At 39.8% G+C, this 17,294-nt stretch overlaps 1 protein-coding gene across 1 annotated transcript in view; it reads right to left on the bottom strand.

Moving 5' to 3' along the window:
- Positions 1 to 2,504: 2,504 nt before the first annotated feature.
- The window catches only part of SPTA1 (spectrin alpha, erythrocytic 1), a gene marked incomplete at both ends in the record, with an annotated part of 68,171 nt that continues 53,381 nt past the window's right edge, over positions 2,505 to 17,294 (bottom strand). The window contains 12 exons of the mRNA XM_079762081.1: positions 2,505 to 2,630; positions 3,115 to 3,259; positions 3,996 to 4,142; positions 5,141 to 5,194; positions 6,338 to 6,525; positions 7,612 to 7,663; positions 8,145 to 8,162; positions 9,335 to 9,447; positions 10,276 to 10,572; positions 12,488 to 12,697; positions 16,411 to 16,487; positions 17,072 to 17,234. Coding sequence (XP_079618207.1) covers positions 2,505 to 2,630; positions 3,115 to 3,259; positions 3,996 to 4,142; positions 5,141 to 5,194; positions 6,338 to 6,525; positions 7,612 to 7,663; positions 8,145 to 8,162; positions 9,335 to 9,447; positions 10,276 to 10,572; positions 12,488 to 12,697; positions 16,411 to 16,487; positions 17,072 to 17,234 — 1,590 coding nt within the window. The remainder of the gene's footprint in view (positions 2,631 to 3,114; positions 3,260 to 3,995; positions 4,143 to 5,140; positions 5,195 to 6,337; positions 6,526 to 7,611; positions 7,664 to 8,144; positions 8,163 to 9,334; positions 9,448 to 10,275; positions 10,573 to 12,487; positions 12,698 to 16,410; positions 16,488 to 17,071; positions 17,235 to 17,294) is intronic.

The raw sequence follows: 17,294 nt of genomic DNA, 5'->3' as shown, positions 1-17,294 counted from the left end.
AAAAAGGAAAATTTTTAAAAATAGGTGCAATGCTGGTCTTCCCGGTGCAGTTCCATTTTATGGACTAAACCATTGGGGTTCCTCAGTCTATCAGACATCTTCATTGTAAGAATTCCTAAACACATTCCTAAATTCAAGAGAAATCATCTGTATGTCATCTTGGGTTTTATTCACGTACTCTAGTCTGGTCCTTATTTACAGTGTAATTAGCTATCCTAAGTACAATTCTCAGTAATACAGAAACCCAGATGAGTCAGTAACATTTACTTCACATTGTTCTAATAAAATACTTACAATTTTTTAAAAAATAGAAATCGTTTATTTTATAATCAGGACAAAACAAAATAATAAAGATATGTGTGGGTGTGGATCCAAGAGGGTAGCAGAGTAGGTGGATGCTACACTCACCTCCTCCCAGGACCAAACTAGAATTAAAATATAGAAAAATCCATCTAAGTAACCAACTGAAGACTAGCTGAACAGAAGTCTTTCAACCAAAGATTTACAAAGGAAGCCACATTGAGACTTTAGGAAGGGCTGAGATGTGAAAGGGCTTGTCCTGCTCCCGCGGGTGGCAGCTGAGATTCCAGAGATATCTCAGCCGCAAAGGTTTCCTCTGAGGAGCGTGAGGTCTCAATCACATGCTGGTTGCCTATGCCCAGAGCAACAGAGCCAGCGAGAGACACCTGTATACCATCTGCTTGGAAGATCAGCACAGATCTTGTCCACCAGAGAGAGAAGATCTGCCAGAGACAGCTGCACCCTTAAAGGGCCACACACAAAACCTCATTCATAGCCACTCACCCTGGGCTCTGGAGGAGGGAGGGCAGAGTGGACTAGAATCAGGTGAGGAGAGACTAGGGTTGGTGGCTCTGAGGAAAAAGCTAAAGAGATAGCCACCAGGATCCCGTACTTCTCCTAGGGCCAGGGACACTAAGGAGAAAATAAACAAATGGGACTACATCAAAATAAAAAGCTTCTGCACAGCAAAAGAAACCATCAACAAAATGAAAAGAGAGCCCACTGCATGGAAGAGCATATTTGCCAAAGATACATCTGATAAGGGGTTTATTTCCATAATATATAAAGAACTCATACAACTTAACAAAAGGAAGACAAACAATCCAATTTAAAAATGGGCAAAGGATCTAAGTAGACACTTCTCCAAGGGGGACATACAGATGGCCAAGAGACATATAAAATGATGTTCAAAGTCACTAATCATCCGAGAGATGCAAATTAAAATGACAATGAGGTATCACCTCACACCTGTCAGAATGGCCACCATCAACAAATCAACAAGTGACAAGTGCTGGCAAGGATGTGGAGAAAGGGACCCCTAGTGCACTGCTGGTGGGAATGCAGCCTGGTGGGTGCAGCCACTAGGGAAAACAGTATGGAGTTTCCTCCAAAACTAAAAAATGGAACTGCCTTTTGACCCAGTGATTCCATTTCTAGGAATATTTACTAAGAAATCAGAAACACCAGTCAGAAAGAATATATGCCCCTATGTTTACAGTGACACACTTTAAATAGCTAAAACCTGGAAACAACCCAAGTGCCCATCAGGAGACGAGTGGATGAAAAAGCTGGGGTACATTTACACCAGGGAATACTGCACAGCTGTAAAAAAGAAGGATCTCTTACCCTTTTGCACAAGCATGGAGGGACCTGGAGATTATGATGCTAAGTGAAATAAGTCAGAGAAAAGATAAATGCCACATGATCTCACTCATATGTGGGATCTAATGAGCAAAATAAACTGATGAACAAAATAGATCCAGACACACAGAAGCATGGAACAAACTGAAGTCTCAGAAGGGAGATGGGGTAGGAGGGTAGGTGGAGAGAGATTAACCTGGGAACTTATGTGAATATATGCTTAGCCCATGGACACAGACAATAGTGTGGTGAAGGCCTGGGAGGGGCGAGTGCAGGGTGGAGGGGGTCAGTGGGGGGAATAAAGGGCACATCTGTAATGCTTTCAACAATAAAGATGCATTTTAAAAAGATACAGAAAAAAAGAAATGAAAATGAAACAAAAACTCATAGATACAGACAACAGTATTGTGGTTACCAGAAGGAAGTGGGAGGGAATTTGTAAAAGGTAAAAGGGGTCCATGTTTGATGATGCAAGATTTTACTTTGGGTAGTGGGCTTACAATGCAATATACAAATGATGTCTCATAGAATTGTATACTTGAAATTTATATGATTTTATTAACCGATGTCACCCTAATAAATTTAATTTATTTTCTTTTAGAAAAGAGAGAACTTGGTACCCATCAGTTGATTTAATTCGTTTCATGCAAAATAAGCCCCTGGTCTCCTCTTCTCCAACTCTACTAATGCCTTATATCTCCCAAGGTTGTATCTCTTTCGGGTCCTGCAATAAATGTAATACACACACACACACTACTATCTTTCTTCCCTCTGCATTCACCTCTTTCATTCCCCAATAATTCCACAACCAAGGCTTTATATGATCTAGTAAGAGTCGCTTATCAGTTGCCAAAGAAGGAATTGGTGAAGCCAACGTAGTCATAGCCAGCAGGGTGGCTTCGGCCCCGTGGGTCCACGTATTGCTGCATATGTGAGGCACAGAAGGACACTTGTTCTGGTGTTAGAGCCTGAAACACAAGAGGAAGAAGATGCCGTAATAAGAATTCAAAATAGCTGGTTCCTTGGGATGCCAGTGTTCCCTAAACTCAGGGAGTGGAGGAACGTTAGAAGAAAAAGCCAGCACTGTTCATATCACATACCTTTCACAGTAATTCATATTTTCTAATGAATAAAACCAACAATCTCTTCAAGTCAACTGTTACTTGAAGAGTTCCATGTCACTTTGACTATGCTTCTTATCCCCTTCTCTAAATTTGGCTTAAGTAAATGGGATAAAAAGCATTCTTAAAAACGAGTTTCAGGTTTGGGATCGACCCTGATGGTCATTAGAGGTTGACTCTGTATTTTGATCACAACATGAAATGGTGACCAAAGCAGGTGATATCTACAGAAAAACGAAGAGGTGGGGGATAGTAGGCAAGTAGGCCTGAGATGAGCAAAATCTAGGTTGTTATGAGAGCACAATGAGGGTAGGTGCAATTGGAATCGTACCTGCTTCATGTCCTCTTTGGTAATATAGGTCTTGCCCTCTGCCAAGGCTTGGAAAGCATTCTCTATTTCATCGCTGGTCTTGATGTTCTCTGATTCCTTGTCAATCAGGAATGAGGTATATTCTTCCAGTGAGATATAGCCCTTCCTGTCAGATAAATGGATCAGGAACTGTGCCCTCTCAACACAGAGAAGAAACAGGTCCCGTTCTCATTCTACTTGGTGTCACAGAGACAGAGGGAAACTGGATTTTCCAAGTGCCTTTCCAACTCAGCTCTCTAAGACTATGACCTATTTGACCCTCGTTCTCATCCCCTTACAGCCAAATAAACCGTTTCCCAAGTTCCAGCCTCTGTTTCTATATGGGCCTGGCACACTATATAGAATTTCAGAATTTCCCATCAGCAGCAGTACCCTGTCTCTAGTACCTCAAGCTCTTCACGTTGATTTGAGGACCTCTATTTCTGGTCTTCTTTGGTTTTGGTACTAGAAAGAATTAGTCCCTAACAATAATGTGGTACCTCTATGATTCTATGTCACCCTCACAAGCATACAACAACCCCTCTCCCACATGTTAGTGATCCTCTCCTAAGACATTATACACATGAAGGGACTCTTCTGTCAAGTTCCATGCTCAGAACTAACTGAAATTCATGTCAAACATAAAGCAGGGATTAATCAAATCGCAGGACTGGTGCCTGAGTTGCAGTTAGTGCCATGAACTTGTGAGCTAATCCTGGAAGCGCACCAAAAGCTGTTCATTTATTGTGGTCTGCATGTTCCTATTCTCAAGGCGAGTTAATGCCTATGGATTACTTTACTCTTTGTGCTTGACCTGCAAAGCCCCATTCCCTGGTACGGTCTGGCCTTGGTCTTCCTCCTACCTCCCTGGATCGACGACATCCAGGAATTTCTCGAACTTGGGCTCAGGTTCACCCTCCTCCACCATGGGTAAGTAGTAATTGAGTCCTCTCAGGCAGGACCGGAAATCTTTGTGACTCAAGCGCCCTGTCAAATTCTCATCAAAGTGTCTATAGAATAAAAACATTTTATCAAATTCAGTAGAGAAGCATATTAACAATGGAAAAGAACAGTTTTGTTGCATCAGCTGGAGCTTTATTAACATGGCATAATCTTTTTACAAAATGTATTTTTATTGATTTCAGAGAGGAAGGAGAGAGATAGAAACATCAATGATGAGAGAGAATCATTGATTGGCTGCCTCCTGCACGCCCCACACTGGGAATCAAGCCTACAACCCGGGCATGTGTCCTGACCAGGAATCAAACTGTGACCTCCTGGTTCATAGGTCATGACGCTCAACCATTGAGCCATGCTGGCCAAGCAGCATAGCATAATCTTATCAAAGAAATGAATGGACAGCTTGCCTGTGCTTCTACACTTTTATTTTAACCTAATGGTTGGAGGAAAAGGATAAAATGTTGAACATAAAAAAGGTATTTCTAAAATATAGGAATTTCAGTGACATATTACAAGCTATAACTTAAAGCTAAATAACATATCTAGATCTTCATTTAAAATCCTAATAAGCCACATTGAAGGAAAAAAATGTATTTGAGATTTATTTTGAATGGTCTGAAAAACAAAGAACAAATCAATTATAAAGTTACTAGAAGCCTGGTGCACGAAAATCGTGCACTCTGGGGGTGGGGTGGGGGAGGGGATCAGCCCAGATTGCAAGAAAGCACAGGCCAGGCCGAGAGACCCCACCAGTGCACAATCAGGGATTGGGGTCAGGGAGGGATGCGAGAGGTTGGCCAGTGGGGGAGGGACCACAGGAGGGCTCCAGGGCGTATCTGGCCCATTTGGCTCAGTCCCGATTGGCCAGACCCCAGCAGCAAGCTAACCTACTGGTCAGAGCATCTGCCTCCTGGTGGTCAGTGCACGTCATAGCAAGCAGTTGAGAGGCCTTAGCATATCATTAGCATATTATGCTTTGATTGGTTGAATGGCCAACTGAACAACTGGACACTTAGCATATTAGCCTTTTATTATATAGGATACTCACTTATAGGTTGTGCTAAACTCCTTCAGTGTCTCCTCACTCACACCTATAGTATCTCTGAAAGGAAAAAAAAAATTACCTCATGAAACAAAACAGAGAAAAGCAGAAGCTAAGTCACATGAAATAGAAATTTTAGTGACTGTTTCACTATTTGAGTCATCTACTTTAGGGCCAAATCCAGTCTGTCACTTGCTTTTGTACAGTCAATGAGCTAAGAATGTTTTTTATATTTTTAAATTGAAATTGCTTAATAAGTTTATATAGGTTTCAAGTGTACAATTCTATGATGTCAAACATAAAGCAGGGATTAATCATCTGTGTATTGCATTGTGTGAAACTGTGTTCATTGCAGCATTATTCATAGTTTTTATATTTTTACATGGTTGAAATAATAAAAAAGAATGCTTTATTAAGCATACATAAAATTTAAATGTCCATAAATAATATTTTATTGTATTATGTTCATGCTCATTCATTTATGGATTATCAATAACTGGTTCCTCTCCACAACATCAGAGTTGAGTAGTTACAACTGAGACTATATGACTCACAAAATTTAATTTTTAAAATTGATTTGAGAGAGAGAGGGAGAGATACCATACTTATTTGTGCATTCATTGGTTGATAGTTATAAGTGTCCTGGCTGGGGATTGAACCCATAAACTTGTACCGGGACAGGGCTCTAACCAAATAAGCTATCCAGCTAGGGCCTGGCTCACAGAGTTTAAAATGTTTATTATCAAACTCTTTACACAAATCTCTGATTGAGATAATAACACTGCCAAAAAAGCTATGGAAACCTAAAGCTTCTTTAAGACAATTAATTTGTTTAGGGAAAAAATGAATTCTGCTTTTCTGCTCCATATCTTGACTATTTCTTGCATTTTAGACATTTTAGGGGAAAAATCTACAAAAGGGAATGCTCTCTGAAGAGATTACATAAGATGGTGAAGGAGTTCGAGAATTGGCGGATGAGTATTTTCAGGACAATGAGAGCACTGTCTCCTATTGCATAATAGAATAAAGAGAAACCATCGTTCGGTGGGGCAGTAAAGACAATATTGTTTCTGAATACAGTGAGTGTACTAGCTCTTAAGGAGTGCTTTTAACCAGTACCCCAAATTCTAGCCCTTGGAGTTAACTACCTAAAACTAGTATCATCCACACCCTTCCCTAGCCCTGCCCATAGGTTCCCAGTACTTGGCTTGGATCTGTTGTTCCAGGTTGTGTTGCATTCGCATCCCAAGCTGATAGAGCTGGTCCCACTGCTGTGCCAACCCAATGGTGCTGTACTTGATGTCCAGAACCAGAGCCTCTTCTAGGTTGTCTCCCAGATCCTCAATCTTGGTCAGCTGGCGCTTCATCAGCTGGATCTCCTTCTGCTTCCTCTGGAAAATTAAAAGACAGAGAGTCACCCAGGGCGCCACTCCAGACCTAGGGAGCGGAGTGAAAATAAGAAATGGATGAGTTGGGGTTTCCTCTAACTGCTTTCATTCAATTATTTTCAGGGATATTCCTGTCCTCCATGATAAATAAACTACTCAGAAAAACTATTGGTATCTTAATAGGAATTGCATTAAATCTGTAGATTGCTTTGGGTAGTATGGATGCTTTAATGATGGTCTTTCTTCCAATCCATGAACATGGTAGATGCTGGGATTCCCTTTGCTCCTCAGTGAAGACTTCTGAAGCTGAGATATCCCGCCAGATTCTCAACTGGCACATATGGGTGTGGATCCAGCCTGTTTTAATTCTTCCCCTCTTCCTAGCAGTCTGGATGGTGGCTTCTTCTTTGTATCCTTAGTAACAACACTTATGTTCAGCTAGTATTCAAATGGTTCTGCAGGTTGATCATGCTATAATTTAATTGTAATTTTGATGTGGTCATGGCAGGGGACCAGCACACCAATTACGTACTCACCTTCTTGACGAGAACGAGAACTCCCTATCTGACAATGTCTTATTCTTTAGTATTTAACTTCTCTCATTAGGAAGAAATAAAATGTAATTAGTTAAAATTTTCTCCTAGAGGGGTCAATAATGAAAATAAGGGTAAGAAACACAGCTGTAGCCCATTGCTTCACTCAATTTTTAAGAGATCATCTAGATTCAATTGTATTATCAAATAATTGTCATTATAAAATTTAAAAATTGTCAGTTTCTAGTTGTAAGCTAGCAGCCTTGCACTTTTTCTCTTAATTAATAACAGTAACTCTATAATAGAAATATCATTAACATTATTACATAGATACAGAAATTGCAGTTTAGAGAGTTCAGCAAACCAATGTCCATAAAGTGGTGGCCAATGGTTAGAATAACATTTTGGCAAAGTTGGCACCAGAGCCGTAGACCCTTGACTTTCAGGCCAGGAAATTTGCATAAAAGTGTTTATTTAAGAGTTTCCTTTAAGTAGTTTTTCTTGCACTCCTTATAATGCTGGCAATATCTTGACCTAATGAATAAACATTACTTACTTTATTTGCTTCCAATTGGGATTCCAGAGTTCCTGTTTCTTTGAGCAAAGATCTAGTTAAGAACCAGATTTAAAAAGTTACTTATAATATCAGAGGTCCATATTTCACAAAGACAGACAAACTCAGAGCTCCTACATTTCTTTACTGCTACTTCTTCCAAGTTACTTGGCCTCCCTAAAATAAATCTACACAACACCAAATTTTCATGAAACCAACCCTTCTGCCTATTGGCAACCTTGCCAGACATATGAGAAGGAACTCAGGCCCCTTCTAGTTCTTCTCTGCCTATGAGAGGGATTCCAGGTCTTTCTCCTAGCTCTTATTCTCAAACACTCTTAACTTAATGTAAGCAAGATTCCACCTAATGGGGTATTGAGCCAGAATAATATATACTTTGCTTCTCCTTCTCACCCCACATTTTCATTGGGCATCATCAGATTGAGATGAGATGAGATGCCCCAGTACTAAGGTCTCCTTGTTTAATCATTCCCGAATGCTAGAACAAAACAAACGTGGTAACATAAAATACTGACCCATCCAGAAAATAAGCCCTGGACATGAAGGTCCGGAACAGGAGTCAGAAGAAAGAAAGGGAAATCATATGTTAATATGGATTACTTTAACAATCTTTTTTACTTCAGATTTATGAAACATTCTAAATTCTTTTGTAGCCAAAAACATATGAACATGTTCCATCCACTGTTTCCAAAGTCTCTTTCACACCCAGAAGCTAACAGCCTTCCATGCAGCTACTTGCTGTAGTAGAGAGAGCACAGGTGGTCACGTGATCTGCTCAGTGTGGGGCACATGATGCCAGAGGAGGAGGGACCAAACCCAAAGGAAGAGAAGGCAGAGCTGTGTTGCTTGTGCCTTCTCTCAGGGTTTTTTGGCCATGAGACTGATTTTCCTTTTGTTAACTGTGTGATTGATCCTTGTCAGTGGTGTGTAGAAACATGGATTGTCTAAACCAATTCTTTAACTCTCAAAATTCCACAAATCTGACCCAGTTACTGAATACAGTGAACCAACTTAGAGCGTTTATTCTAATGTGTATTACACCTGCTAGGTCTCCTCCTTTTCAAGGTCATTTGCCCAGAAGATGCAACAAATGTTATTTCCACGTACAGAACACTTTGGATTCCATCAAAGCAATTAGCATATACTATCTCACTGGATTCCCATCACAGCTTTAGTCAGGCAACATATGAGCTTCATACTAGATGTTTACAATGTGCTCTACTTCTGCTGTGTCAATAAATACACATGTGGCCGTGAGCCCACCAATGTATCTATTAAACTTCTTTCCCTCAGAGGTAATAAGGTTTTCTCTGTATACTTTTCCAGGGTGCTCTAAAAGTTAAGTGAGTTAATGGACAGAGAAGTACTTTGTAAAATGCAAAGATAATGTCAACATTAAAAATTTTAAATAAAAAATAACTGTTATTATTTTTGAACTGTAATTATAGGCAACAGAAAAAAATTGAGAGTCTCAAGAAGAGAATATTGAAGGTTACACAATGGGTAGAAGGCTGAAACTCTCATTTCTCGGTTTTGCAAGGATTGATTCAGAAAGTAACCAATTACCAGTAGAAAGCACATGGTAATTTAGGACAGGTTAAATGCTGTAGGAGTCCCTCTCCTTCCCCTCCTTTATGAACTTTATCCTTATGGGAAATGGAGTGTGTGGCATAAGGATCATAATTTTTGAGGTAACATAGCACACCTGGTTTCCAGGATCCACTGAAGGAAGGCACTGGCATTCTGTTCAAACTCCTGGCACATCTCAAAGTTCTTGACCTGTCTTTCCTCTTCCTTTTGCAGCTCTTGCTCCCGTTCCTAGAAACCCAAATCACAGACAGCGAATTGCACATTGAAAACCTTTCTTTGCAGTAAAATAATTGGTTCCCAGGCTCAGCCATACCTCAACCCCCCAAACTTATATTCCGGAGGCATGTGCCTATGTGCTCATGTTGCTTCCAGCCTACCTCTTCTCGTCTCGGAAAGGTGAGGAAAACTCATGTCACTTCCCATAAGTATTTGCAGATGTTTCAAAGGCAAAACTCAGTAAAAATAATAAGATAATGAAGGCAAATCTTTCTGCTTATTTTTTTTTCCAGGTGAAATTTCATTTAAATGAACATAAAAACAGCCTTAAAGGGAAAGGTAGTTATAAGAGTTGCCATCTAAAATTGGTGATTTTATGGTAAAATTTTTCTTTGTTAAACTTTTAAATATTGTCCATAGCTTCTATAATGAACATCATTATAGACAGACAAAAGTTAAATGCAAACACATTTAAAAGGCACTTTTGGAGGTGTGTATAAAATAGAGAATGCTTTGGATGAAGGCATATAGAGACTTTAAAGACATCTGCAAGCCTCGTGAACTCTCTATAACTCATTTTCAGAGTCATGTCCTGGAGCTTGTGTTTGCTGCCTTACATCACTGCTCAACACCCTGAAGCATAAAGCTGTTCAAACCATGTTATACAGGGCTATACTTATTGTGAACATATTTTCAAATATCTCTTAGACTATCCAATTTAAGACTGCTTTCCCAATTAAAAATGTTCCTTTCTTTCTCAAAAGTCCCCCAACTTGGATACTCCACTCAATTGTCATGATCACTATAGCCACAGGAAGTCCCTGCTGTGCCTCAGTCTACCTTGATGATGTCAGGTAGGTGCTTCCACATCCTTTCTAGCACCTCCATGGTTAACCAGGTGTAAGGGCTGGAGGGCACATTTAAGGACTTAATCTGCTGGTCTAGCTCTCGCAGATAGTTCAAATCTTCCTGGGCCTTGGCCAAGGAGGCCAGGAAAGCCTCGTGGTCCTTCTGGAGCTGGCGAATCTCATTCAGGGAGACACAGTGCACATTTTCTGACAGGTCCTCCTCAGCATTCTCACACCAGTGGTTGAAAGCTGAAGCCTTGTGTGCAAATTCCATGAATAGCTCCTCAGCCTACAGAGAGAGAGAGAGAGAGAGAGAGAGGAAAAAAAAAAAAGACACCTCATCTTTCCCAATAGAAAGAGAAGAGAAAAAGAGGAAAGAAGACTCAGAATAAAAAATAAAAAAGTAATTGTCTTCAATATTTTCAGGGCAAACCCGTTAAAAGAACAGAACTAAAATCAATGGGAACCACACAATCGGATGCATAGACAAGTGAGTTAGAAATATAAGTCCTGATCCTGGCATCTCATTGTGAAATTGGTCAAGTTTTCTATCATCTGCAAATGAGCAAGTTGAATGATTTCTAGAGACATTTTAGCTCTAAGATTCCAAAAGTAACAAAGGTTGTTTTCAATGAGAAGATTTTATGATTCCTTATTCTGAAATCTGTTTCAATTCTATTTGGCACATAGTAGACATGCAAAAATAGATGTGAAATGAATGAATCATTCATGAAATAGGCAAGTCTATCCTATCCTTTATCCACTTCCTCTTTCTTCTGATCGTCTACAGACCATACCTCTCTAATGTCTCTTTGAAGACTGAGTTCTTTTCCTATCATCCTTCTAAAACTTGTTCAGGGCTCATCTCATGCTTGCAGTTCCTGTTTAAATCCCTTTCCTACACTCTAACCTTTATCCCCATTCCTGCAATACTCTCTGGAGTTATCTGTATGTTCTGAATGACTGACTTCCGAATTAGAGCAATAACATGAATTGTTCCAAACAGCATGTCATCAAAAATATTTTAAATTTAAAATCATCATAGATTTGAGGTCAGCAGACAGTTCTTCCACAGATATTTGTTATGCAAATTTGTTTTCATCCCAAAACAGGCATTAAAGAGGTTGTGCAGTATTATATCTTCCCGGTACTGATTTCTGCAATCTATATGCTAAAATAGACCAGCACAGAGAAAACTCATATGAAGAATATAAAAACCTATAAAGTACTTCTTATTATTTTCAAAATAGTATGGATCAACTGAATATTTTACAAATATTTTATAATCAGAAAGTAAAATAATAGAATCAGATTGTGAAATATCTTTCATATCTCTCTCCATATATATATGTGTGTGTGTGTGTGTGTGTATATATATATATATATATATATATATATATATATATATATATATGTAAATATATATATATTCCATTAATTAATTTATTTTTTCATTAAAATTAGGTTTCATGTCTTTCAATAGAATAAAAATTAACTAAGGGTCCAGACTGACTTTTTTTTTTTCAAACTGTCTGGTTTTTATTTGTATGTTAGTTTTCCAATTTCCCTAACTCCCTACCTTATATGGTATAATACTTATGGTGTAGGAGTGCTCAGTAATTTACTGACCGGGTCCAACTTCCTTTCATTATTGATTTTTTTTTTATTATCAACATCTAATACCTTAGCAACCAATTAGAAAGGACATTTTAGTCACTTATATCCATATAGAACTTAGTGGTTTATACTGAATTTTTCAGATCCATTATCCTTTTTAATAGTAATAACAGGGACCAGCAAGAGGTGGTGGTAATATTATCCTATTTCATAAATGGAAGAATCAAGGTTCAGAGATGTTAAGTGACATGTAAGAACACAATATTTACTTGTTTAGCTATTTTATTTGAACTGGAGAAAAGCAGTTGTAGGGCTGCTATACAGTAAGATCGCTCACCCTGTTGTGCCACCTACCTCTTCTATTACCTGTGCCGAGCTTTCATCTCAAGTCAGCTGGATAACTGATAAAAGTCTGAAAAAACCTCCCTAGCAATCTAAAGTCTTTTTGCTCAGTAAGAATGTCTTTCTGGTCCTTTCCAAAGTACACACTCAAATACATCCAAACAGGGTTTCCACTATTTGTTTCTAGATTCCATTGCTAATATAGAATCAAGGTCTTATCATGCTCATCATTTTTTAACCTTTACCTTCTGCAGGGGCAGCTGTTTCTCTAGCAATTTCTGCCTGTGGGCTGCACAGGCTTCCAGCAGCTGCTCCCAGCGCCTCAGCAGGGCAGCATGGCGCTCCTCGATGGCTTTGGACTGGCTGTGCTGGGCAGCCACCAGCTGGTCCTTTAGGTCAGTTATCTTACCCAGTCTCTCCTGTTGAAAGCTCTGCACACTGGCATCCAGTGTGTCCTGAGAAAGACCAGAGAGAAGCAGTGAGCAGAGAATGAATGCAGATTCCGAAGGGTCATTTACACCTGGGTTCCACCATATTTTTATCATGAACAAGATAAGGACTAGAAAAGAGTTAGAATGATGGCCAAGGAAAAGGAAATACGATTTAGACACATAAGTAAACATTTGGGATTGGGATTATGGCTACATTCCGATGTATGTTTTGAAATTAGATTTGAGCTCACATCCTTTCTAAGACTCTTTTGTATCACTTACTAGATTTTGTGTTCTAATTACCAGCAGTGCACTACTGGAGATCTTGGAAGTATGGAAATTCAAAAAAGACCTACAGATGCTATATTACACAAATGATAATTTTGGGAGATGTTGGTATCAGAATCACAAAATTAGGAATGTTCCACTTCCAGCTTTAATAGAGTAGCTTGTATTGGACCAATTCTCTCTTTGAGAACAGCTTTAACCACTGGGTAAAAGTACAAAAATATCAGCTGTTTGAAAAAGATCAGAATGAAGCTCAGGTGGCTGTAATTCAAGAATTAAAGTCCTGGAGAGGAGGGATTGGTAGTAGAGTAAGAGTAATAGTCTCTGTTACTTTTGCTTTTGAAGTATACACTGAACAGGGTAAGAGGGGAAAGCAGCTGATGAGAGCTTCAGATGGAGCTAAACAGACAGAAACTGGAGTTCTGGGGACTGGGGCAGCCAGGGTTTGAGGAGCCATGAAGAGGGAACTGCAGAAAAGCAGGTTCACTATTCCCACTGTCCTTTCCTCTCAAGACCTTTACAGAGTCCTAACTGTGTAGGACACAAGTCCTAGAAGGCCAGCGGAAAACAGCAGCCGTGGATCTAAAGCGCTGCAGACAGTTCTCTGGAGTCACACAGTGCTGATTCCAGGACACAGTCAGCATGAGCAGCCCCAGCGAAAGAGATTAGTTGAAACCCCTGAAAGGTCCCAGGTGTAAAAGCAAACTGAAAAGGGACTAGTCCTCAGATAAATAAATAAGTAGATAGATAGATAGATAAATAAAACTAAAAGTATGCTTTGAAGCAATTCAATTCCTAGCTAAAAAGTAGGGGTTGGATGGGGAATGGGAGGTGTTAGATTACAGTTTTAAGTAAAACCTTATCAATGAATTAGTTTAAATGTAAATGAACTCACTATTCCAATAAAATGATCAAATTAGGTAGACAAAGCCATACTCATTATATAATATCTATAAAATTTTAGAAAATTTGAAGGCACTCTGCATTTCTACGTTCACTGCAGCATTGTTCACAATAGCTGAGATATAGAAACAACCTAAGTGTTCAGCAACCGATAAGCAGGCAAAGAAGATGCAATATAGCCCGGGCTAGGTGGCACAAGTGGTTGGAGCATTGTCCCATTCATCAGTAAGGTTTTGGGTTCAATTCCTGGTCAGGGCACATACTTAGGTTGTAGTTTGATCCCTAGTCAGGGTGTGTAGGGTAGTCAACCAATTGATGTTTCTCTCACATCAATGTTTCTCTCTCTCCCTTACTCTCTCTAAATCAATAAAACATACCTCAGGTGAGGATTAAAAAAAAAGAAAAAGAAGATGTAATATAGAGAAGTAGATACATACATACAATGGAATATTATTTAGTCATGAGAAAGAAGGATACCCTGCCATTTGCAACAACTTGGATGAAATTTGAGGTCATTGTGCTAAGTGAAATAAGTCAGAGAAAGACAAACACTGTATGATGCACTTATATGTGAATTTCAAATAGTGGTTACTAAGAACTGAGGACCGGGGAGGGGTACCAAGGGTATAAACTTCCTTTTAACAAGTTCTGGGATCTAATATACTGCAAGGTTATTTTAGCAAATGATACTGTATTATATACTTATATACTTGAAAGCTGTTAAGAGAGTAAATATTAAATGTTCTTACTAAACACAAATGGTAATTATGTGACAGAATGAAAGTATTATGTAATTCTATGATGGTAATCATTTTGCAGTTTATAAATATATCAACAAGAAAAATAAAATAAAATATAAAGACACAGAAACATAAAAAAACAACAGAAGATGAAAACAGATATATACTATAAACAAACAAACAAACAAATTGGTGTAGTATTCTAGTATTAAATTAAGAAATGTTATTAGAAAGATGACCATTTCATAATTAAAAGTATCAATTCATCAAGATGATTGCATTATTCTAAATGTCAACACAACTTTTAACCTAGCCTCAAAACATCCTACATAATAAAAAGGCAATATGCAAATTGCATCACTCCGCTACGCCCACGATTGGGCCGGCTGGAGGCGCGGGGGGCGGGACTCAGGGTGGCCGATTGGCTGGCGGTAGGAGCGGGGGTTGGGGACTCGCGAGTCCCCGACTCCCGCTCCTCCCACCGGCCGTTAGGCCAACGCTGCGGAAGGACCCATGGGGCCGGCGGAAGATGCTGGTGGTGGCCGATAGTGTGGCTGCTGGCAGCAGTTTTCCGCCAGCACCAGTTTTCCTCTGGCCACCCGCCGATCGGAGCGCCTCCCGGATCGGAGTTCCTCTCGGGGTAGCCGATCGCGCTGGCGGGAGGCGCTCTGATCGGCGGGTGGCCAGAGGAAAACTGGTGCTGGCGGAAAACTGCTGCCGGCAGCCAGGTGAAAGTCTATTGCACGAAACTTCGTGCAACGGGTTTCTAGTATAAAAATAATAAGTATTTAAACAACATGATTAACAAAATTTAATAGATAATATAAACCACTGAAAAAATACAATTGTATAAAAACTCTTTCAATTGTATAAAAACTATTCACCAAAACAGAATAATTAGTGGGTCAAATAAGAAATTAAGTTAGATAGAACATATTTAACTGAACAACAAAAACATCAAATTTCTGAGATGCAGTTAAGCCTTACTTAGAAATTTATATCCTTAAATCAATCCTATAAAATAAAAGGGTTATATGCAAATTGACTGAACTGCAGAACTACTGGTAGCTTAATGATTGGTCGCTATGACACACACTGACCACCAGAGGGCAGACGCTCAATGCAGGAGCTGCCCCCTGGTGATCAGTGCACTCCCACAGCGGGAGCTCCACTCAGTCACAAGACAGGCTGATGGCTGGCGAGAGCAGCAGTGGTGGCGAGAGCCTCTCCCACCTCCGCGGCAGCACTAAGGATGTCCGACTGATGGCTTAGGCCCAAGCCATCAGTTGGACATCCTCTGAGGGCTCCCAGACTGCAAAAGGGTTCAGGCTGGGCTGAGAGACCTCCCCCACCCCCCCACCCCCAGTGCACAAATTTCATGCACCAGGCCTCTACTATATTATAAAACAATGGCTGAATATTTGAAATCTCAATATCTATCTTAAAAAATTTTTAAATCAAGTAATCATAAAGAAAATGGTAAAGATTTAAAGATATAAAAAGTTATTAATGGAATATAATATAAAGATAGAACAGAAAAAATTAAAAAGCCAAATGTTGATCCTCTAATAAAAATGGTAAATATCTGTTGCAAAATTAATTAGAGAGAGTGGGCAGGGAGAGGCAAAGAGGGAGAAAAAACTAGCAAATGATCAATAACAGGAAGAATCAAAGGAGCAATATTACAGGTCCCACAGACAATAAAACCACATAACCTAGCAGTGGATAATCCTATGTGTTCAGCTTCTGTGCGATATGGGTCTTGGCCCTCACGGGCGTCTATTACAAAGGCAACCCTGCTCTCACCTGCTTTGCCAGGAGAGTGAGGAAGGCAGTGAGGTCTGCACCGTTGCCATTGATCTTCAGGCTTCTTTCCTTCTCAGCTAAAGAGCAAAGATCATTAATAGGTTGAGAAAGACAGTTGATCTTGGATCAGACTTGATAAGGAGAAAAGGAATATGTCCTATAGTTCACAAGAGAGCCTCCTAACTCTACAAGTCGGCAATTCCTTGGGCTGTGAGTAAATATTAAATTGGGGGCGAATGGATTGTTCTATAGACTTATTCAGGATAAACTGACTGAAACAAAGCTAGCACCAAGGGAAAGTCCGAGTGTTTCATAGAACACAAAAATTTCATATTAGACATAAATTTTAATTGAATCAAACACACATTTATTTCCTAGAAGTTTTGACCACGGCCCTATCTTTCTGAATATCACATGTGAAATCACCAATTCTCAAAAAGATGTTCTCTGATACTTCAGCACGTGTGTGTGTGTGTGTGTGTGTGTGTGTGTGTGTGAACACATGTGAGTGTCATTGTAATTACGTCCCAGGAGGACAGGAATGGGTAATGGAGGGAGCACCTCTCTTCACAAGGTAAGTGAGAAAGCCCCATGAACCATTGTATTAGAAAATGTATCAGCATTTCTCAAGCCCCAGCACCCTGGCCTTCACCCATCATACCTATCCAGGCCTCTGCCACATCAGCCTTCCAGTTGAACTCCTGAAAGGCATGATCATCTTCCAACTGCAGCTTCCAGGAAGCGATCGCCTGGGCCAGAGACGGTGTCTTTGCATTCAAAGCCTCTATCTTGGCGGAAATCTTCTCCTTGTGCCGACTTTCCTCCTGCAACGCCAACGGTGAAAGGAGGAAGAGAGAGGCCAAGGCCAAAAATCTGAATTCTTT

The sequence above is a fragment of the Cnephaeus nilssonii genome (genome assembly GCF_951640355.1).
Source record: "Cnephaeus nilssonii genome assembly, chromosome: 21".
Lineage (NCBI taxonomy): Eukaryota > Metazoa > Chordata > Mammalia > Chiroptera > Vespertilionidae > Cnephaeus > Cnephaeus nilssonii.
The sequence above is the reverse complement of the archived record's forward strand: the minus strand, read 5'-3'. Positions and strand labels throughout refer to the sequence as shown.